Source organism: Planococcus citri, chromosome 3, assembly GCF_950023065.1.
Source record: "Planococcus citri chromosome 3, ihPlaCitr1.1, whole genome shotgun sequence".
Lineage (NCBI taxonomy): Eukaryota > Metazoa > Arthropoda > Insecta > Hemiptera > Pseudococcidae > Planococcus > Planococcus citri.
In genome coordinates, this window is record NC_088679.1 from 5240621 (window position 1) to 5263880 (window position 23260).

Below are 23260 nucleotides of genomic sequence, written 5' to 3' on the forward strand. Positions count from 1 at the left end.
ATCCTACAGATTGATTCAAAAACATCGAACAAAGCTTCATAATTTGAGAACCAAGCTACAGAATCTGGAAAATGGTCACATTGTCGTTTTTTTGGGGGCAACAGGGGATACAACTATGCATATAATTAAAACGCACGATGTAATAGGCAATTTGCCTGCTGTAATTCTGAAGCAGCAGATATTACCAGCTATGAGCTAGACGTTAGCTGCAGTCACACCTACCTATGTCTATTTACTCGTAGATGGTGGCCGATTTTTTCCCATGGCGTTAATTATAATTCGTATTCGCCTAATACAGTATAAGAGTAGGTACAGAGAGGTACCATACATATTTCCAAAGTCATTGTACGCCGACGACGACCAACAAACTACCAATACACTTGGGCAATATTCGGTTTTGCTTGTCATATTGCGCGTTTCTTACGCATAATTCTTACGTACGATTGTTTTATTCGGCGCGGTGTTTTTAGCAAACACATACGTACGTACGTAAACGTATATTCGCGAGTAACAGCGCATTATAATAATAGTAATGATAATATAATGAAAAAATTAACACCGTTTCGTCATCAAATTAATGCCTTCGTAAATGTCGACGCTCGGGCTGGGAAAATGTGAAGAAATCGGATCGGCGTTTATGAGAAAATAAACCGAGAAAATTAATTACTCCGCTTAAGACGTCTTATCAATAGCGCACTCTCTTGCAGTTCCACTCTTCTATGTGCCAAGCACCAAACAACACAGGCTGCTCCACATCACATATCACTTATATGTACAAGTATTTATACCTAGGTATTGATTGTTTTTTCTCCTTTGCTGTTTTGTCTCGATAGCCAACTCGAGCCCCCAAGGTTCATGATTGGATAGTTTTTCTCAGGTCGTTGAACGGACCGCCGAGTAAATTCATTTAGATAGGCGCCTGCTTGGGCTCGGACTTCGAAACCTGACCGGTCGTTTGGTCGATGGTCGATTCGACGGTTTATCAACATTCGTAAATAATGACCAATGCATATTACACGAGGGTCATTCCACGTCAATTGGACCAAGAAGTGGTGGGGGGGTTCGGCGATTTTTTTGAAATTTTTCCTGTGGAAAGACCTTTTGAAGGGATCATCCATTTCAGCAGAGGGTTACTCAATAACCGCGATACCTACCAAAATGGAACATCTTCCCATAGTTAGGGGGTTTGAAAGACTTTTTGGCGATATCATAAAAATCAGTGTTGCCACTTTTTTTCTTACAAAAAATTAGTTCAAAAAGTTTCGAAACGTAGTTTTCATATCGTTCCGACTCTCAAAAATTCTGAAAAAAATATACTGTGAACAACTTTTCATGCTGAACAACATATTAAAAAATTGGGATGATAACATGTTGCAAAGTTGGTTTACAAAAATTCAAAGTTTGCAAAAAAATGCGATTTCTTGATTTAAAACATGAAAAAAAGTTTTGATAGGCGAAGTTGACCCATTTGATTCCTATTTTTACGTATCTGTTGAAAAAGTTGAAAAACTCTTTCATTCAATGAAATAAACTCCTCACAAAAAAATCAAAATTCGAAAAAATTCAATTTTCAATTTCAAACATCAAAAAAAGTTTAAATTTATTCAGTTGTCTTATTTTGACCTCTTTCTGATGTGTTTCATGAAAAAGTTGATAAAAATTACATTCACAACAAAAAAATAAAAAATCCTTCATTTTTTGAATCTTTTCGAATTTTGATTTTTTTGTGAGGAGTTCATAATTATCATCGAGTAAAAGGGGGTTTTCAACTTTTTTAACAGATACGTGAGAATATGAGTCAAATGGGTCAACTTCACCTATCAAAACTTTTTTTCATGTTTTAAATCAAGAAATCGCATTTTTTCGCAAACTTTGAATTTTTGTAAACCAACTTTGCAACATGTTAACATCCCAATTTTTTAATATGTTGTTCAGCATGAAAAGTTGTTCACAATATATTTTTTTCAGAATTTTTGAGAGTCGGAACGATATGAAAACTACGTTTCGAAACTTTTTGAACTAATTTTTTGTACGAAAAAAGTGGCAACACTGATTTTTATGATATCGCCAAAAAGTCTTTCAAACCCCCTAACTATGGGAAGATGTTCCATTTTGGTAGGTATCGCGGTTATCGAGTAACCCTCTGCTAAAATGGATGATATTTTAGGTTCACTGAAAACTTTGACACCCCTGGCTGCCTTTAAAAATGGGCTAGAAGGCTGCGATTTGCGCCATTGGTCATCCCTTTAGAAGGTCTTTCCACAGGAAAAATTTCAAAAAAATCGCTGAACCCCCACCCCCACCACTTCTTGGTCCAATTGACGTGGAATGACCCATGAATGAATTATGGAGAGTTCATGGAATCTGGTGAATCCAAAAATTTTTAAAATTAGGATATTGATTGTTGGCCTTAAGGCTCGTACTCGGTTTTTTTCAAAAAAAAAAGTAAATTTATATTGTTTTTGACAAATTTTGGCAACAAAGTGAGAATTTTTGCAATTATTCTGTAAAAAAAAGACAATTTTTGGCAAAAAGGAAGACTTTGACAATCTTGACAAAAAGCAGAACCTTTTGAGAATTGGCAAAAAAGTTGTAACTACTCGTACTTTTTATCAATTTCTGGCAAAAAAAAAAAACAAGACATTTTTAGGTAATTCTTGAGGGGAAACACACCATTAGCAATTTTACTAAAAAGGGGTGAATTTTTGTGAAAACCCCAAAGCAAGAGTGCAGCATTACAATTGGAAAAAAGGAGAACTTTTTGCTAGATGATTGTGGCCGAAAAGTGATCCGAGTTTTTTTTCGAAATTTTCCTCAAAAATACGAGATTTGGACAATCCTTTGATGAATATAGGACTTTTTGAAATTTACTCCAAAAATAAGACATTGACAATGTTAGCGAGAAAAGCATAACTTTATGGCAATTTACAGGCAAAAAAGATCCTTCTTTGCAATTTTGGTCGAAAAAACGAGCATTTTGGACTATTTTGGAAAAAGTGGAATATTTTAGAATTTGCTGCAAAAAATGACAATCACCATACATTTTTTTAAGAAAGTGAAAATTTTTGTGAATTTTTGAAAAAGCGAGAATTTTGTAAATTTTTGGCAAAAACATAAATAAAAGCAATACTTTGGCAATTTTAGCAAGAAGCGGGTTGGGTCAAATGGGCTAAAAAATTATGCATATTTGAAGTTTCTGTCAGGAAAATGAGACTTTTGAACAACTTTAGGAAGATGGTGAGATTTTTTTGACAAATTTAGCAAAAGGCAAAGCTTTTTCTGATAATTTCCGGCAAAGAAAGGAAAACTTTTGGACATTTTTTTTAAAAGAAGGAAACGTTTCAGAATTTGGGAGAAAAAATGAAGTTTTATGCAAACTTTGCTTGAAAACCGAGAGTTTTTTTTCACATTTTGGCAAAAAGCAAGATTGGGATAATTTTAGCAAGAAGCGCAACTACATGACAAATTGGAAAAAATGTATTTTTTTCGAAATTTTGAAGAAAAAGTAGGACTTTTTGAAATTACGCAAAAAAAAAAATTCTTGTGAATTCTTGGCAAAAAAGTTATACCTCGTACGTTTGCAATGTTTTTCGAAAAAGCGAGACTTTTTGGAATCCTTTGTTAAAAAACCGATACTTTTGAGTGATTTTATAACTAAAGAACAGATCTCCTAAAAAATCATTAGAAAAAATGTGAGTCAATTTAAATGAAAAAGCTCAAAAACTTTGAGCCATGAGCCTTTTTGAAAATGTTTGCGTAAAAGCAACAATTTTTACCAAATTTTCAGCAGAAACGATTAGAAAATATGTTGGAACGCATTTGTGCCAATTTTTTGGTCAATATTGCCAATTTCAGAAAATCGATAAAAATAGCCAAAAATTTATGAATTTTTTAAAATTTTTTCAAAGTTGGCAGAAATGGTCATAGTATATTACACAACGAGGGCCGAAAAAGTGATTTTTGACGAGGGTGAGGTTTGTGACCCGAACGAAGTGAGGGGAACAACTCACACGAGTTCAAAATCACTTTTTCTCCGAGTTTAGTGAAGTAATTTTTCCTGAACGAGGGTGGAAAGTACTTATTTTTACATCCGAGCGATTCTCGCGAGGTTGGAAAAGTAGTACTTTTCAGCCCTAGATAGGAAAAAAAATTTGCACAATCGTTCAAAAATATTTCCCAGCTTCAGAAATGATATCTTTCAATATTTTGGTCTAATTAAGGTGAAATATTCGCGAAGAAAAAATTTTCAAAACACAAATTTGAAATTTTTCAAAAATGCCTCCTATTTGAGGGTTCAAATCCCCCCCCCCCTCCAGGTGCACCTCCGGAGCTAAAATTCCAATATTTAAAGTACAAATACATACATTCTGATTCTAGAATATTTTGACTGCGTTTTAAGAATTTGGAGATATTGTGACATGTTTTTGATATTCTGATTTTCAAAAACTGAAAAAATTGACCATTAAGTATTCCTCACATTATGTTAGACTTTTAAAAATTTGAAGAAAAAAAATGAAAGCAGTTTCCCTAGACCAAGGATGAAGGCTCACAGAGAACGGGACAAAAAACATTCGTGATTTAAAACTTTCCTTGCAGAGGGGAGAGGAGAGAGAAGACTTGACACCTATTTTTGGATGAGCTGAGGAGTGAGAGGTTCATCAAAATTGTTGGAGGTTTCAGTTTGAAAAAGATGATATTAATTTTAGCTTGAGGACTGATTTCAATCATTTTTACAAAATAATAACATTTAATATTGAAAAAAAAAGAAAGAGGGAAAAAAAAGAGAAATTGTCGAAAATAATTAGTTTGGGGTTTTTAAAAATTCGTCAAAAATCATACTCGTAAAATTTCTAAAAATCGCAATCCTCTTCAAATCGAAGACGATCACCTTGAGAAAAAATTTTCGCTGGAAAAATGTACCTATAGATAAATTTTAGCAAATATCTCGGAGCTTAAAAATTGTCTTTTTTCTCACGATCCTGAGATTTTTTCTGTTTTTCGTGTAAATTTCAAAACCAGTTTGAGAAAGCATCGAAAGTTGGTAACTGAAGTTGTCGCTACCTATAGAAATGTCTCACTGGCGGATACGCCCTTTTTAGGTAGACTCGTTGAATCGAAAGTTTAACCATACTGTCGATGTCGCGTACTATTCAACTTACACACGTGTAAAAGAGACCAAATTGTCGGCTGGAAGAGGTAGGTACCTACTATACCATTCAATGAATAGGGGATTTCCTCGAGTAATGTGATTTTTTATCAGCTGGCTTATTTGAATTTCTTGGAAAAAGGAGATGCGTTTTTTGTTATAAAAAATGCTCCAATTCCAGAGCTATAAGATCCAAAATATTTTCGCAATTCGCAATCCATTTGAAACATTTTATAGTAAGTACCTATTCGAGATTTCGATTACGACGAGTTGTTAAAATGGTCCAGCTAAACTTTAACCACGTTCAAATTCATATTTCACTCCAAATATTCAGGGGCAACTTGTTTAATCCATCATCAAAGACGAGACGCGATTATTATAGGTTCGGTAAACTGCACTAATTGGTAAACAGGTGCGAGGTAGTCCAGGTACCTCTACCTATCCAGATTCACACATTCGTCGTACTCGTATTGATGAAGAAAGTTTTGTAGTCGGCCGAGTATGGTACTTAATTGATCTAATTTACATAGCTATAAGCTAATTCATGATGAAATTCAAAACTTACCGGTAACGTTGACCGGACCGACTCTTGGGTGTAATTTAACGCGCACACCGAACGCCAAACGCCGAACGGTCTAGGTATAAGCACAGAGCTAGAGTACTACGTACGTAAAACAAAAAATCGTATTCGACTCGTCGAACATGGAAAAAACAATCACCGAGAATATTAAACTCGTAGCACGCGAAGTACGTACGTTCCTTCGAGTACACTTATGACACACTGGTATGGAGTATGGAGAACGCTACTGTTGCTGTTGGGTATGGGTATGATCGTGGTCATGGTAAGCGGTCCAAATTACCATCTCTTTAGACACACGATAACTGGATGCCGCTGACGATACCTCACTCGTGTTAATAGCATCCAGTAATCCAGTATCCAGTATCCAGTTCCCAGTTCCCAGTTGTGTATACGTATAGCTGGCCATCTGGGTCTGGGCAGAAGGTAGTGTAGGTACCTACAGAAGATAGGCAAGTGCACTTACAACATGCATGTACCTATGTGTACTGTACTTGTATATGCGGCACTAATGGCTTCAATGTGTACATCTGCAATCTGCATAGGTACATGTATGATTCAATACCAAAAACGCTAAGAATCTTCATAATTTGCCTGGTCTATAGTACCGTGCTGTTTGAATCTGGACTTGTATCCCAGCATTTCAAGTACCTACCTACGGATGTTAGAAGTTTGGAATGTGTACGGATTAAACTTGTAGTCATCCTATAAGAATCGTTCATTCGTTTGCGTAGTGGCTGTGTTTGTGTAAATTTGTACACATGTATTGTATGTACCTACGAATGCAATCTACATCTTATATAATTATGTAATATTGTGGATGAAGTACGTCTACATAGGTATAGACTAGACATGCATAGCAGCACAATTGGTACGACTTTGTATATCTTTTATTACATAGCTCTGAGATGAAGATACTGCTGACTGGCGATTGCCAGAGGCACCGAAACAACAAGGGGCCTCATTTTAAAACCATAAAAAGATATATTTTCACTCCCTCTAAACATGAATTTTCGCAATGTCAATGACCAAAAAATTTCTCCCATTTTCAACGAAGATTGCGAAAAAATACCCACCATTTTTTTGACCAATAATTGCCAAAAATTCTTGCTTTTTCTCAAAAACAGACAGTCTCGCTTTTAGCCAAAAATTATCAAAATTCACGGGTTATTGCAAAAGATTCTAAAAAGTTGATTTTTTCCCAAAAATTGTCCAAAGTTTTCCCCATTGCTGAAAATTTTAGATTTTTCGCAGTTGAAAAGTTTAGATTTTTTTACCTAAAACTGCCATAAGTTGCAATGTGAAAAATCTCACTTCAAAAAAAAAAAAAAAATGCCAAAAAATGTACTTAATTTCTAATTTTTTAAAATTGCTAATTTTCACTAAAATCCTCAAATTATTGCTTACAATTTTTTTTCTTCAAAATTATCTAAAAGCCCGGCTTAGGTAATTTGCTAGAAATTACCAAAGTATCTCTTTTTGCCAATAATTCTAACAAAGTTCTTCTTTTGCTAAACTTGTCAAAATCCTACTTTTTGCTAATAGTCCGGCATATGACAATAGGAGTAATTGCACCCCCCCCCCGCTGATCCTCTGGGACAACTTTTTTCTTGAATGGGACATCCTAAGGAACATTTCAAAGCAAAGTTGCCAAAAAATAGTTGGCCTTACTTACAAAATGGCGGCCATTTTGATTGACAGGTCAGCCGAAATCGCAGATTTTGCGTTTTAACATAGGACTTGTACGAACTTTTTCAAACTTTACAAAGGTAGATCGAAAGATCATGCAAAAATTTATCACCTGTCAAAATTTCAAGTGCTAAAGTGCGTTTTTCGATTTTTGGTGAATTTTTGAAAATCGAATTTAGGCCAAAAAATAAATGAGGGAAAAAATCAAAATTTTACCAAATTGACCAAGAAAGCTAAAATTTGGGATATACCCTATTTTTGACATGCCAAATCGATTGCAAACGGTTTCAACCCTTTTTGAGCAGTTCTGGAGCCTCCAGCAGATTTTTGAAACTCGAAATTCCCACAAAATTCCATCAAATTGGAGTTGTAAAGCAGAAATTTATTCTAAAAACTAATTTCAATACGCTACGAAGTACTGCAGGTGAATTTCAAGTCGTTTTGGATCCTCCAGCGACTTTTTGAAAATTCCTGAAGCCTCCAGCAGATTTTTGAAACTTTAAATTTTCACAAAATTTCACCAAATGGAGATGGAGAGTCGAAATTCATTTTGCAAACTAATTTCAATACGCTACGAAGTTGACTGCTGGTGAATTTCAAGTCGTTTTGGAGCCTCCAGCAACTTTTTGAAAGGTTGTATGACGTTTTTTTGGAAAATTGAAATTTCCTAAAAGTAGCTGGAAGCTTCAAAACCATTTGAAACCACCATGCATGTCTGCGAAGTAAATTTCAGCGTGCCAACCTCATTTGATAATATTAATGTTGGGGAAATTTCAAGTTTCAAAAATCTACTGGAGGCTCCAGTAAGTTTCAAAAAGTCACTGCAGGCCCTAAAATGACTTGAACCCACCTGAAGTCGTCTTCAGAGGGTGTTAAAATTGGAGTGTAGAGTGAATTTAAGCTTTCCATCTCCATTTGATGAAATTTTGTGAAAATTTAAAGTTTCAAAAATCTGCTGGAGGCTTCAGGAATTTTCAAAAAGTCGCTGGAGGCTCCAAAATGACTTGAAATATACCTGCAGTACTTCGTAGCGTATTGAAATTAGTTTTTAGAATAACTTTTAGCTTTAATAACTCCAATTTGATGGAATTTTGTGGGAATTTCGAGTTTCAAAAATCTGCTGGAGGCTCCAGAACTGCTCAAAACGAGTTGAAACCGTTTCCAATCGATTTGGCATGTCGAAAAAGGGGTATACCCCAAATTTCAGCTTTCTTGGTCAATTTGGTAAAATTTTGATTTTTCCCTCATTTTTGGCCTAAATTCGATTTTCAAAAATTCACCAATAATCGAAAAACGCACTTTAGCACTTGAAAATTTGACAGGTGATGAATTTTTGCATGATCTTTCGATCTACCTTTGTAAAGTTTGAAAAATTTCGTGCAAATCCTATGTTGAAACGAGAAATCTGCAATTTCGGCTGACCTGTCAATCAAAATGGCTGTCATTTTGTAAGTAAGGCCAACTTTTTTTGGGACAAGTTTGCTTTAAAATGTTCCTTAGGATGTCCCCTTTAAGAAATAAGCTGTCCCGGAGGATCGGCGGGGGGGGGGGTGCAATTACTTCTATTGTCATATACCGGACTATAAAGGTTGTGAAAAAATCCTCGCTTGTTAACAAAATTTCTAAAAACATTCGTTTCTTCGAGAAATTTTGAATTTTTTTACTTTTTTAAAAAAAATTGTCCAAATGTCTCGTCTTTATTCAGAAACTGTCATAAAACTATTTCTTTTGTTGAAATTAAGTACGACTCGTTTCATTCATCAAAAAGTTTCAAAATAAGTAGTTCAACTTTTCAAAATTAAATTTAAAAAAAAAATCAATTCGGAATATTCTGGTTTTTTTTTGTTTTTTTTCTTTTGTGATTTTTCTCTGTAGGTAAGACTATTAAAATGTTTTGCTCGCATTTTGTCACTTCTTTGGCTATTTTTCAAATTACTTTTCAATTGTTTTTGGTTACTTTTTCTAGATTTTTCCGAATTGAAAATAACAATTTTTTAATGAAACTATTACCACTTAATGTGAGTGTTACGTAGGTAAGGTACATCAATCAATTGGCAACATTGTCATTTCATCTTTTATTTGTAATTCATCTTAAAAAAGTCGTCATTCTATTCGGCAAAATTGGTATTTTTTTCTCATAACAGAATGGACAAAAAATCCATTGTAGGTATTAAAAAGCAAAAATTTTTGTCAATTTTTGAAGAAGCGATAATTGTTGATTATTTTTTGGGAAAAGCGAGACTTGGATAATTTCAGCAAAATAAAAGGCTTCTCCGCAAAAAAAAGACACTTGGACAATTTTTGAGAAAAAGTGAGATTTTTTCAAACAAAAAAAAAAATTTGTAACCGTTTTGCTAAATATACATATTTAAAAAGCGAAAAATTTTTGGTAAAAAACGAGATTTTCACAATTTTAACAAACGAAAAAGTTTATTGGCAAATAAGTAAAAAAACAGCTTTATTTGGACAATTTTTGGGAACAAATTACTTTTTTTGCAAAAAAAACGACAATGTTCAGCAATCTGGCTTAAAAGCGAGAATTTTTTGTCGAAAAGTAAGACTCTTGACACTTTCAGCAAAAAGCAGGACACGTTTTGTTAGGTAGTTACAGGTCAGAAAACAGTTTTTCGTACTTTCTGTTTAAAAAAATCGAGGCTTTGAATTTTCTTTTTAAAAAACGACAATTTTTAGCCATTTTGCCAAGAAGAGAAAACTCTTGATAATTTTTGGTAAAAAAAAAAACCAAGACTGACAATTTTATGAAAATAAAAGGCTTTTTGTCGACTTTTTGCAAAAAAGCTAACTTTTGGACAATTCTTCAAAAAAGGATAATTTTTGGAATTTTTGGTAAAAAACTTCAAATTTCTTAGCAATTTTGCTAGAAAGCGAGTTTTGGTAAAATTGTTGCAAATACCAAGCAAAAAATTATACTTTTTGGCAGTTTTTGTCAAGAAATCGAGACTTTTTGGCAATTTTTGGTAATTTATGGTGGAAAATAAGCGATACTTTTGATTAATTTTAGAAAGAAAACGTTGAAGCTGTTTGGAATTTTTTGGGAAAAAGCAACAATTTTTACCAATTTTTAGCAGGAACGCGAGATAATAAAAAATTTGTTTTATTTATGTAGCAACTTTTTCAGAAACAATTGATAAAAGTTCAAAAAATTGTGTATCATTTGTTCATCACCTATAATCTTAAAAAACTCATTCACCTTTCAGCTTCATTTTACTTTTTCATTTTTCAAAATAGTCCCTGAACATAAAGCCATCACCCTGCGACCATGCTCGGCACGGAAATTGTGAATACTTTATATTTCACAAACCCCTTCCGCGATTAGCTTCCATTCCAAGTACCTAGCAACTTGGTTTACTCATCGCATTATCAGACAAGTCACTCGCGTACAAAGAGAATGAGGCATTCGATAGCTGAATATCAAATATGGCAGCGTGCCAGCAGGTTCAGGTATCGAATATCATCATACTGACTATGAATATTCTTTCCAGTAGAGTAACTTTCAGCAGGAAGTTTCGTTTGAAGAAATTAAATACACGCCCGATGCGACGCGACGCTCGCAAATGAGTATAGTTTATCGATTCCAGGCTCATTTTACTTCGGAGACGACAAAAAAATGCAGTTTGTCTTCTCCAACTACCTATCGTTTTCAAGGTTACATATACTAAAAATAAACAAAAAACAAAGCGATTTTGTTTACACGGTATTATGGCATGAAATTGCTACACAAAGATGAAACAAAAACGCAAATAATCGACAACGTATAGACGTTTCTCTGCTTGTTTAGTGTTTAATATTTTCAATCCACACGCCCCTCCTCATTTTTCGAATAAAGTGTTCGAGCTTTATAAAACCCTCTGGTAAAAGTAAACAGTAACGGAATTTAGAAAATTTTTATATGTAATTTAATAATACTGCAAAATAATGCGTTTTTTTTATCCACATTATCTCAACACGAAACCAAAATTTTAAAAATGAAAAATACGAACGAATAAAAAAAGGACATTATATTCAAAATGGAAATTAATAACAACAAATTTTACTCGAACTATCGATAACATAATTAATATTAAACGAAACGACGATTACTTTATTGCTTTTCATTATTATTAAGTGATTGAGTTTGGGGAGGAAGTTCAGTCTTGATTTTCTTTCTGATTTCGTCGTTTAATCCTTCTCGATTGCGAGCGATTTCAATAGCATAAAATTGAATCCTGGGAGCTAACGTCGTATTATCCGGACTATAATCTTGATCACATCTTAAACGAAGCAACGTAGCGAAATTGTAATTCTCGATCCTGGTCTTATACTGCTCGCAGAATTCTCTCCAAAGCTGAAATTATTTACTTAACGTATAGAACAAGTTGGTTAAAATTTTACTCCAAACACGATAAATTAACATACTTCTTTTTGTTGAGGACTTTTCAAGAAATCTTCGCTAATCACGTCCAATTTGAAATCAGGAAATTGTTCTTTGAAGTGTTTGTATATTTCTTCGTCGATAGGAGTGAGTCTTAAGAGTTTAGCGTCCACTGATAGCAATAACTGAATGGATAATACAACAAATTGATTAATTATCGCCGAATTGGATGTACCTATATGATTTCTAGGGGTGGATCAACGACCGGTGTACTTACGTCGTAGTGTATTTCGGCGTGTTCGTAAGCACTGCGAGCCCACATATACTCCACTTGTTCCTGTATGAATAATAAAAATGTTATAAGCAAAAGATATTTATACTAGAAAAAAATACTCTTCATTTTGAACTTGTGAAAACTTCCAAAATTCGATGAGAATTGCAACGCGAGGGTAAATCAATAAAAAAGATTGACGAAAGTGAAATCAGTGAGAACGATCTCATTAAAAATCATCGCACTGCAATGTTTTAAATATAGATAAATCAACTGCACCGATACAGCGATTAATGAAATTCATTTGCGTTCTAAAGTATTTTACTGGATTCTCATTTGATTTCACTGGCGTTCCCGATGCTGCAATTCTTATCAAAGTTCGGCGAGGTTTACACAAATTCTAAAATGACGGTGTGAGAATGAAATTGAGTTGGTGTTGTTTTGCTTACGCTATTTCCGTACGATTCGGCTGGCTGAGAGAGCGCATCGTAACCGGCAAAGACTTCGTTGGCGTTCTGAAAGAATATTGTTGATTTAATATAATGTAAATCAGCAGTAAGACAATGAAGTTTACATGAAATAATGAATGAAGTAACTCGACACGGTGATCAAACTTACCAAATTTCTGGAGTAAACAACCATGATGTAATCGCACCCGATGAATCTTCAGATAATAACGTCTGCTTAAGCTCAGATTTAATAAAGAAAATCTGAAAAAAAAATCGAGAAAATAGTCAAATCAAAGGAAATATTGCAAAAACTTTGAAAACGAAAGTCGAACTTTGATAAGAAAAACTTTGTTGGCGTTCAAATGAAAGTGATTCGATTCGAGCCAGCGTTTTCCACCAGAGTCTGTTCTCTGTTCTGTCAGCGTACAGGTGGATGGGGTACGCAGAAAAAAATCTAAAATTTTTTTGTAAAAACTTTTTCCATTAAAATCAGAATATCAGAAAAGCTGCCCGTCTAACATAATGAAAATCTATGATTTTGATAATTTTGTGAAGAAATTCAGAGCATTCTGAACAAATTTACATTTTCATTTCAAACAATTTTAATTTGAATTGAATTTCAATCATGAATCAGACTTCAAAAATAACTTTTATCAATTTTCAATTTTGTGCTACCTATTTAACATTTGTCATTTTGTGATTTTGATGAATATGTAATTTTAACCAGTTTACGTAATTTTAGAATCTTGTTCGATCACTCACGATCAGTTCGATTAAGGATTAACCAAACATTTGGATTATGCTACCTATTTTTAAAAATTTTCATGTAACTTCATAAAAGTTACTTAAAGTTGAATAAAAGATATTATGCTTGCAATATTAATTATTAAAAATTTTCTGCGACTCAAGTCTTTTTTATGAAACTTGTGTTGTGTCGATATTTTGAGTCATATGGGTACCTACAGATTTTTTAAATTTGAAAATTTGGGATAGTTGGTCATCACTACCACTTATTTTGTAATTTGTACCCATTGAGGGCTAAAACTATCGTAATTTATTTAGTTTTTTTCATAAAAAAAGGAACGTTGTTGTAAAAGAATTTGGAAAAAAATTCCAGCAAGTACCTAAATAAGCACCACCTTTACGTATGGAATTATTTTCTCATAAGTTGAAAATAGCTCACCGTAGAATTGAACTATTAAATCGAATTCTTCCTAAAGATATGTATAGAGAGAAATGATACCTACTCGTATTACCTACCTAATCGTTTTCAGTAATCGGAAAGGCAATCTGATAAATCCATACACTCTTATTTAATCAGATTGAACTTTACTTTCTGCACTGCAGCCCCCATAATCGCACTATAATATTCGTCTTCATTTGCTTTAATATCGTCCTTTGCATTCAGTAGTCTCATTAAAATAAAAAAAAAAACATGAAAATCATATTTGCTATTGTGAGCCTTATTGGAGTGATCCTGTTACATATGATTTCTGGTAAATAGATTATTTAAATCTGATATAATATTATTCTACTTAGCTGATAAACATATTCTTGATCATCATTACCATTCCGTATTATTTTCTGGAATTAATATCAATGGTAAATTCTGTTTCAGTTGAAAGTGATGATTTCGTTAAATCTAAATCTTACGAACAGCTGAAACAGGAGTGGGAAAGTAAAGATCCAATCAGTTATATTAAAGATCTTATGGAACTATGTGACGGTGAAGATCCGCGCGATTACATACAGAAATTGCGAGATCTAGTCGAATTTGTGGAACGTAAGTAAAAAAATTTTCATCATGTACCATAACTATGAAGATATTTAATATTCTCGAGGCGATTTTGAAAGTCATGTCTTTCGATTTCGCTCAATTTTTTTCTACAATATCTACCCACCCAGTAAGTAAGAGACCCACAATCAGTTTGGTCCCAGTCCCCTCAAGGAGCGGGTGGGGGGCTTCCATTATTTTCACATTGTCTCGAGGTACTCAACTTCAGCAGCGCATTCCTCCAAAACTATGATACTTTGATCAAAACTGATTTCACAGTTCGAAAGGGTATTGAATTTTGAACTTTTAAAGCATTTTGAAATTTTCAAAATTTGAAAGTTGAACTTTTAAGTTGAAAGTTCAAATTCCAAAATGGCGCTGTAAGTGGGAGCTACCATTTAAAATTCTGAAAAAATTTCCATAGAAGTAACTTTTTATGCTTTTTCGAAATATTCAGGTTTCGAGATGGGATCTCTTGATAGCGGGGGAGCACCCCCACCCCCAATTTTGGGCAAAACTTTCAAAAAAAATCTGGGGCATGTGATATATCGAACTGTATGTTTTTGGTAACGCTTAACACAAATATGACGTTAGATTTTTGATTGAACCCTATCCACAGCCCCCAGCACCTCCCCAAATGGGGTAAAAGTTTGAAATATGTTTTTTTTTCGTGCGACACATCAAATAGTATGTTTTCGGTGACGCTGAACACGAATATGACGTCAGATTTTTGGTTGGATCCCATCCACGGCCTCCAACAGATTTTTTGGAGTTTCACCCATTGGAGGAGGTTCTGGGAGTCATGGGTGAGGTCAATTTGAAAAACTAAGGCTAAGTTCGTGTTCAGCGATATCGAAAACACACCATTTCATGTGTCACACGATTGAAACAATTTTTTTCAGGTTACCCCCCCCCCTTGAGGAGGTGCTGGGGTCCGTGGACGTGTCCAATCAAAAATATGACGTTATATTCGTGTTCAGCGTCACCGAAAACATACTATTTAATGTGTCGCACGAAAAAAAAAACATATTTTGAACTTTTACCCCATTTGGGGAGGTGCTGGGGGCCGTGGATGGGGTTAAATCAAAAATCTAACGTCATATTCGTGTTCAGCGTAACCAAAAACATACAATTCGATATATCACATGCCCCAGATTTCTTTTTGAAAGTTTTGCCCAAAATTGTGGGTGGGGGTGCTCCCCCGCTATCAAGAGATCCCATCTTAAAACTTGAATATTTCAAAAAAGCATAAAAAGTTACTTCTACGGAAATTTTTTCAGAATTTTAAATGGTAGCTCCCACTTACAGCACCATTTTGAAATTTAAACTTTTAATTTAAAAGTTCAACTTTCAAATTTTGAAAATTTCAAAATGCTTAAAAAGTTCAAAATTTAATACCCTTTCGAACTGTGAAATCGGTTTTGATCAAAGTATCATAGTTTTGGAGGAATGCGCTGCTAAAGTTGAGTTCCTCGAGACAATGTGAAAATAATGGAAGCCCCCCACCGGCCACCTGAGGTGGCTGGGACCAAATTAATTGCGGGTTTCTTACTTACTGGGTGGGTAGATATTGTAAAAAAAATTTGAGCGAAAACGAAAGACATGACTCCAAAAGTAGGTCGAATTGACACGGAATGACCCTATTGCGAGATTAGAAATGAATAAATAGAAGAAAAAATAAAGGGAAATAAGAATTTGACTGCACGGGTTGGTTTTTTACTTTTTTCTATCTTTCATAAGTTGAATAAAAACAAACCCAATTTCCTCCAATTTCGAAATTTATCTCTGACTCGTCCTAGGAAAATATTGGAATTCCTCAAATTATCTCATGAAATATAAATAATTCTGTCCTTCTAAATTACAAATTTTCTCAAAACCATTATTTTCTGATAATTTTTAAAAGTTCAAACTTGATGAGAAAGTTGGATACTTAAACAACTATTACCTACTCAAGTAAAGAAAATGAAATTCTTATTGTGTGGTATTTGAAAATCTCGACAATATACAAATAAATTTCACATTGGCTGATGATGAAACAGATAAACTTTTGATCTTTTCAATAAAATACTTACGCATCCTACAACATATAACAAAGTACATACAAAGTATACTTCGCAAAAATATCTTCACGTTCATTTTTTTTCACCAAAAAATTTACATTTAGCGTGAGTTCAACATTTTTACCATATTTTATAACATTTTGACATTTTTTCTAACATTTGAAAATCCATAAAAATTTCCCATTCAACTTTATGGTATTTTGACATTTTTTATGACTTTTGAAAATCCATAATAACTTCTAATAGAATGTAACTTACCTAAAAATATTTTAGTATGTTTTCTTTGACGCAAAAAACATCTTTCTGCCCCAAAAAAATAATTCACTCGATTAGGTACCTATTATAGATATTTTTATGCAACAAACTCGCTTTGTATAAACTAATTAGGTATACTGACTTTAATATTGTTTTAGCTCATATCCGAGATTTGAATCCAGAAATCCGGAAGGCTATGCTGGCTGAACAAAGACAAAGTGATAACCCAATAAATTGGTAATACATATACTCGTACTTCAAAATTGAATTCCACGTTTGTCAGCTGGTGTTTATCAGAGCTCAGTCATGCAAAAAATTTCACCACTATTATTAAGACAGAAAATTAACACTCAGGTACAATGAATTGAAACTTTTATTACGAATATAAAAATACAAAATCGAATACGATACGTTTGGTATACTTAATTGACACTTCGTAAGTCATTTTAATAAAATGTAAAACAGATAAATGAAAAAAATATATAGGTAATAGAAAATACTTCGTTTCACAGGTTACACTTACATAGATATGTTTCAGTCATCGAGATAATAAGTACGCGAAGCAAATATTTAGAAGAAAAAATTTCTGCTCCTCTTAAAAGCTTTATTGATTCTCGCCTTGAATTCTTTAAACACCTTAGATGGGACCCGGTCCACATCGTAAAACCAACCTAATAACTCTGGCAAACACTCGTGGTGATCATCTTCTAAAAGATATGAAAACATATCGAATTCTTTCAAATCCAACATCTCCAATCTATTCAATTTATATTTCGTCTTTTCTTCGGCACTGGGGAAAATCCAATTCAAAAAATCATCAAATCGATGCAACAAATCTTCATGAAATTCGGAATCGTTGCAATAACTCTGGTTCAATTCGTAAATTACTTCGTGGAACATTTTATCGATAGAAAAACTTTTCTTGAATTTCAGTAAGGCTTCTCCGTCACCCACACACCACGTCATCAATTTACTGAAACAATTTACCCTGAACCGATTCCACCAAAATCCGCGTTTTTGTATTTTCGATTTGTAAGCTTGAGCAAAACGTCGCTTTTCTACTGCAAGCTCTTTAGGAGTAAAACCCTGTTCGACAATTTTCATCATCGCATCGACCTTCTTCTCTTCGTTCCATTCGGTATAATGATCGGAGCTAGTGAAAAGGGAGGAAAGCAGTTGTGTTTTTAAATTCGAGGCGGACGTCGGATCATCGTGGAAAGTATCATCGATAAATTTACTCATTTTATTCCAATTATCGGTATTGAAAAAATAGTTACTTCTATCTAGAGATTTCGACTGAAGTACTCGCTTCGTGAATTCTTGACCAGCTTTTACATCGGTCGAATAAACTTCTATTTGGGACTTTAAATTCTCTACACCCATTCTGCGACGAAGCTCTTTTGCCCAATATTCGCTCATAGTGGGCGAATCCATGATTTTTTTTTTATACAGCAATTGATCTCCAGAGTTTGGCAAACATAAGCTGATTACATCAGTCATCAAACGAGGGTCGCTAACATTGACCCCGAACCCGATTGCATTCTTCAGCATCAACTGTCTTCGAGTATCCGCGTTTACTAGCAATAAAAATTTATACAAAAACTTCAACGCGTATTCTTTCTTCGAATGCTTTGTCGCTGCTTCTTCCAAAGTAAGACCATCATCAAAATAAGAGCAGTCAGCCATTGGCAGTAAACCGCCGAACTGAGATGGTGAAAAAATCACATTTACCAAGCGCTCAGCTGCATACGTCTTGAGATGGATGGGAGCCGTATCCCATAAGTCTATAAGCATCTGCATATCTTTATCGAACCCAATTCTGGCCTGGAATATTTCTTCCACTATTCTGGAAAATTGTTTGGCAGTCATCGAATTTTTGGAATACTTCCATGCCCAACATACAAGCGAAGGTGATTTCACCAAGAACCAAAAATTAATTATAATCTCATCGGGTACCATCGACAACAGATGAAGATGCTCAGCGGACGTCATCGCGGAAAATAATTGATTTTGGCAAAAATACGTACTATCACCAGTGCCAAAACGACTTATTTTGTGTTTAGCAACTGATATTCGATCTTCATTGCCCAAACGATTCCAAAAATACTTGAACGCGAGCTCACCATCGCACCGATTGGCCATTGCGGCATCGAAGGAACCGGAAATGCCAGCGAAGAGGTCGTGCAATTTATTTTTCATGGAAAAGATCCAATAAGCGATTAAAAAGTAGCGATTTAGGTTCATTTTTTTCATAGAATGCTCAGGAAGCGAATTTAAATCGAACGCTTTGATTTCATCTTCTAAGCAATACGCACACATGATAGCGAATATTTGCGTTTCACTCAGTTCGCCAGAAGATAACATCTTGTCAGCAGTCTGTTTATAATCGATATCGCCGCTCGAAAGCCAAACGCACCAGTTCGGGTTACAATTACAATCATAGATTCTACAACCTTCCAAGTTGGCAGATGAAAAGTCGCGCGATTCAAAATGTTTCATCCATATATCCAATGCTTTAGCAATCTTTTTCACCGCTTTCGTAAGTATTTTTTCAATAGTTTGAGGAGTTTTCAAAGATTCCACCACTTTACGCAAATCAGAATCCAAATATTTATATTCAAAAGAGGATACTTTCTTCTTTTGTGAAAAGTGCTCAAACATCATTGGCAGAACTACTTGAATGGATGCTAACTGTTGTAAGCTTGGTAGCGGAATGTGAGAGAAGAAACTGTCTTCCTGAACTGAATCCACCTGCATCGGTTCGGATGAGTCGCTTGTACTCATTTTGAATTATTCTGGAATAACCTGAAAGTGAAAATTACTTTGTAGGTAATAACAAGTAAAAAATATGCAAGATAGTTAAAGAATAGGCATCGAAAATGGGTCTATAATATTGTACAAATAATATTAAATTTTAATACGATGACAATAGTCCGGCATATGACAATAGGAGTAATTGCACACCCCCCCCCCCCGATCCTCCAGGACAACTTTTTTCTTAAAGGGGACATCCTTAGGAACATTTTAAAGCAAACTTGCCCAAAAAAAAGTTGGCCTTTCTTATAAAATGGCTGCCATTTTGATTGACAGGTCAGCCAAAATCGCAGATTTCGCGTTTCAACATAGGACTTGCACGAAATTTTTCAAACTTTACAAAGGTAGATCGAAAGATCATGCAAAAATTTACCACCTGTCCAAATTTCAAGTGCTAAAATGCGTTTTTCGATTTTTGGTGAATTTTTGAAAATCGAATTTAGGCCAAAAATGATGGGAAAAAACCAAAATTTTACCAAATTGACCAAGAAAGCTGAAATTTGGGATATACCCTATTTTCGACATGCCAAATTGATTGGAAACGGTTTCAACCCGTTTTGAGCAGTTCTGGAGCCTCCAGCAGATTTTTGAAACTCGAAATTTCCACAAAATTCCACCAAATTGGAGTTGTAAAGCTGAAATTTATTCTAAAAACTAATTTCAATACGCTACGAAGTTCTGCAGGTGAATTTCAAGTCGTTTTGGAGCCTCCAGCGACTTTTTGAAAATTTCCGGAACCTCCAGCAAATTTTTGAAACCTTAAATTTTCACAAAATATCAAATGAAGAGTGATATTCCAAAACTCGCTTTGTCCATTTTTATCAAAGTTGGGTTTTCAGTGGTACCTGGTAGATGAAGTATTAACTCACATTCCTACATCATCAACCTACCAAAATGAGGTGTTAAACTCACCTGAATAGCCAATTCACTAAAAATTTAAAAAAAATAACGTTCCTAAACGCGTTTTGTCCATTTTTATTGAATTTTTTTTCAGCAGTATTTAGTGGATGAAATGTATACCTACACTCCTACATCATAAATCCACCCAAATAAAGTGCTAAACTCGCCTAAAAAGCCAATTTACCCGTTTAAAGGGAAACTGTTTTTCCTCTCTCCTGAAAAGTTGTGAAAATGGACAAAGCGAGTTTTGGAATATCACTCTTCAAATGGAGATGGAAAGCTGAAATTTACTCTACACCCCAATTCTAACACCCTCTGAAGACGACTTCAGGTGGGTTCAAGTCATTTTAGAGCCTCCAGCGACTTTTTTGAAAATTACTGGAGCCTCCAGTCGGTTTTTGAAACTTTAAATTTTCACAAAATTTCATCAAACTGAGATGGAAAGCTGAAATTTACTATACACTCCAATTTTAAACCCTCTGAAGACGACTTCAGATGGGTTCAAGCCATTTTAGAGCTTCCAGCGACTTTTTTGAAAATTACTGGAACCTCCAGTAGATTTTCGAAACTTGAAATTTCCACAACATTAATTTATCTAATGGAGTAGGCAAGCTGAAATTTACTTCGCAGACTTCATGGTGGTTTCAAATGGTTTTGAAGCTTTCAGCTACATTTAGGAAATTTCAATTTTCCAAAAAAACGCCATTTATAACCTTTCAAAAAGTCGCTGGAGGCTCCAAAACGATTTGAAATCCACCAGCAGTCAACTTCGTAGCGTATTGAAATTAGTTTGCAGAATGAATTTCGACTCTCCATCTCAGTTTGATGACATTTTGGAGAAATTTCAAGTTTCAAAAATCTACTGGAGGTTCCAGTAATTTTCAAAAAAGTCGCTGGAGGCTCTAAAATGACGTGAACCCACCTGAAGTCGTCTTCAGAGGGTGTTAAAATCGGGGCGTAGTGTCAATTTCAGCTTTCCATCTCCATTTAATGAAATTTTGGACAAATTTAAAGTTTCAAAAATCTGCTGGAGGCTCCAGGAATATTCAAAAAGTCGCTGGAGGCTCCAAAACGACTTGAAATTCACTTGCAGTACTTCGTAGCGTATTGAAATTAATTTTCAGAATAAATTTCAGCTTTACAACTCCAATTTGATGGAATTTTGTGGGAATTTCGAGTTTCAAAAATCTGCTGGAGGCTCCAGAACTGCTCAAAACGGGTTGAAACCGTTTCCAATCGATTTGGCATGTCGAAAATAGGGTATATCTCAAATTTCAGCTTTCTTGGTCAATTTGGTAAAATTTTGATTTTTTCCCTCATTTTTGGCCTAAATTAGATTTTCAAAAATTCACCAAAAATCGAAAAACGCACTTTAGCACTTTAAATTTGGACAGGTGATAAATTTTTGCATGATCTTTCGATCTACCTTTGTAAAGTTTGAAAAAATTCGTGCAAGTCTTATGTTGAAACGCGAAATCTGTGATTTTGGCTGACCTGTCAATCAAAATGGCCGCCATTTTGTAAGGCCAATTTTTTTTGGGCAACTTTGCTTTAAAATGTTCCTAAGGGTGCCCCCTTTAAGAAAAAAGTTGCCCCAGAGGATCGGCAGGGGGGGTGCAATTACTCCTATTGTCATAAGCCGGACTACAAGTTCAACTTTTTCATTCAACTTCCAAGAGAATGGGTTGAGAATTGAGATTGCCTCGACTAGAAATTATTCAAGCAGCGTAATAAATCCCATTTCCGTTTTCATAACTAATCCCACTTCTCTTTCAATCCCATTCCAAGACGAAAAACCCAGTCGACTTCGCTCCCATTTTCAATTCAAACAGCACAATATTCTCAATCCTCATTTCAAGATGGAAAAACCAGCTGAATTTGAATTCCACGCTCGAGCGAACCGAAGGATATTTTGTTTGAAAAACTAAGAATTTCACGAAAAATCACATAATTTATTTCATTATTATTCCTTCCATCAAATTTCATACATTTAGTCACAAATTGTCAATTCTCGAAATTTTTTCGAAATTGTTAATTTTCAAACAAACTGCAAAATTGTAAACTTTCTGAGAGTTTAATAAAATTGTCAATTTTTTAAAAATTTTGCAATATGCTAATTTTTGAAACACAAAAAGTGGTCAATTTCAATCTCTAAATTGAAAATCAGTTTTAAAAAATCCGCAAATGACCGTATACAGGGTGCGCAGAAATATCGAGTACCCCCAAAAGGCCAAAAAAGTGTTTTGCTGAACGTTTCGGGTGGTCACAGTGATAATAACGATAGCACGTGATTGGTTGTTGGACTGAGGTTATAACATTCCACCAATCATATGCATCTATGTCATGTTGTCAACCTATACTATTTTAATAAAAAAACTTTCTTGAGGTACTCGATATTTTTTTTTTGAGCACCCTGTCTGTAGGAAGAAAACATGACTTTTTCACAGTTTTGGATGCATTAAAGTGAAATTATATTGGGCAATTTTGGCATAAAAACAGAACCTTTCAAGCAATAAACGAGACACGAGAGATTGCAGTCCTTTTTGGTATCGCAGTCTTAATAATTATGGCATATGAATCTTCAGACAGCTGGCATAAGTCAATGTTTTCGTCATGTTTCGGCAAACAAGCAGCACCTTTGAGACTATTTTAGCAAACAGAAATAGTTCTTTATAGTTACCTTTAGAAATAATTCGGACTTCTTGACGATTTTGACATAAAAGCAGATCCGTCACACAATTATAGCGAAAATAATTACTGAAATAGTCATTTTAGTTAGTCAACTTTGGAAAAAATATTTGACAGTTTTGGCGGCGGCGTGTTTACTGATAAAAATCACACGATGGAAGACTGAACGATATATGCCATCCTTATCCATATCCTACCGATAAGTTTTTTTTTTTTTTTTTTAAGTAAATTTTCTAAATAAAATTTCTCAGGATTTTCACAATGG

At 34.4% G+C, this 23260-nt stretch overlaps 4 protein-coding genes across 4 annotated transcripts in view; 1 reads left to right on the plus strand and 3 right to left on the minus strand.

Annotated features, from left to right (window-relative positions):
• Positions 1-6033, minus strand: part of LOC135841886 (serine-rich adhesin for platelets-like) — an 86530-nt gene extending 80497 nt beyond the window's left edge. Inside the window, exon 1 of the mRNA XM_065359099.1 lies at positions 5712-6033. The gene's annotated coding sequence lies outside the window, so the exon portion shown is untranslated. The remainder of the gene's footprint in view (positions 1-5711) is intronic.
• Positions 6034-11416: 5383 nt separating this feature from the next.
• On the minus strand, positions 11417-12850 carry LOC135840775 (protein PBDC1). Its single transcript, XM_065357449.1, has 5 exons — positions 12674-12850; positions 12505-12570; positions 12062-12121; positions 11829-11969; positions 11417-11757 (listed from the first exon to the last, which is right to left on the minus strand). The coding sequence occupies exons 1-5, from the start codon at positions 12695-12697 to the stop codon at positions 11515-11517; spliced, it is 534 nt and encodes a 177-aa protein (XP_065213521.1). The 5' UTR covers positions 12698-12850; the 3' UTR covers positions 11417-11514.
• Positions 12851-13840: 990 nt separating this feature from the next.
• Positions 13841-17001, plus strand: LOC135842126 (uncharacterized). Its single transcript, XM_065359495.1, has 3 exons — positions 13841-14000; positions 14123-14287; positions 16752-17001. The coding sequence occupies exons 1-3, from the start codon at positions 13940-13942 to the stop codon at positions 16832-16834; spliced, it is 309 nt and encodes a 102-aa protein (XP_065215567.1). The 5' UTR covers positions 13841-13939; the 3' UTR covers positions 16835-17001.
• On the minus strand, positions 16949-23147 carry LOC135842123 (uncharacterized). Its single transcript, XM_065359491.1, has 2 exons — positions 22988-23147; positions 16949-19398 (listed from the first exon to the last, which is right to left on the minus strand). Exon 2 carries the CDS (start codon positions 19375-19377, stop codon positions 17164-17166), a length of 2214 nt encoding a protein of 737 aa, XP_065215563.1. The 5' UTR covers positions 19378-19398; positions 22988-23147; the 3' UTR covers positions 16949-17163.
• Positions 23148-23260: the final 113 nt, after the last annotated feature.

Coding starts and splice junctions, on each gene's coding strand:
- LOC135842123 (XM_065359491.1), bottom strand. CDS start 19,377: ATGAGTACAAGCGACTCATCCGAACCGATGCAGGTGGATTCAGTTCAG.
- LOC135840775 (XM_065357449.1), bottom strand. CDS start 12,697: ATGGTTGTTTACTCCAGAAATTTG. Junction 12,122..12,504: donor CCGAATCGTACGGAAATAGC/GTAAGCAAAACA, acceptor TTATTCATACAG/GAACAAGTGGAGTATATGTG. Junction 11,758..11,828: donor AAAGTCCTCAACAAAAAGAA/GTATGTTAATTT, acceptor AAATAATTTCAG/CTTTGGAGAGAATTCTGCGA.
- LOC135842126 (XM_065359495.1), top strand. CDS start 13,940: ATGAAAATCATATTTGCTATTGTGAGCCTTATTGGAGTGATCCTGTTA. Junction 14,001..14,122: donor CCTGTTACATATGATTTCTG/GTAAATAGATTA, acceptor ATTCTGTTTCAG/TTGAAAGTGATGATTTCGTT. Junction 14,288..16,751: donor TCTAGTCGAATTTGTGGAAC/GTAAGTAAAAAA, acceptor ATATTGTTTTAG/CTCATATCCGAGATTTGAAT.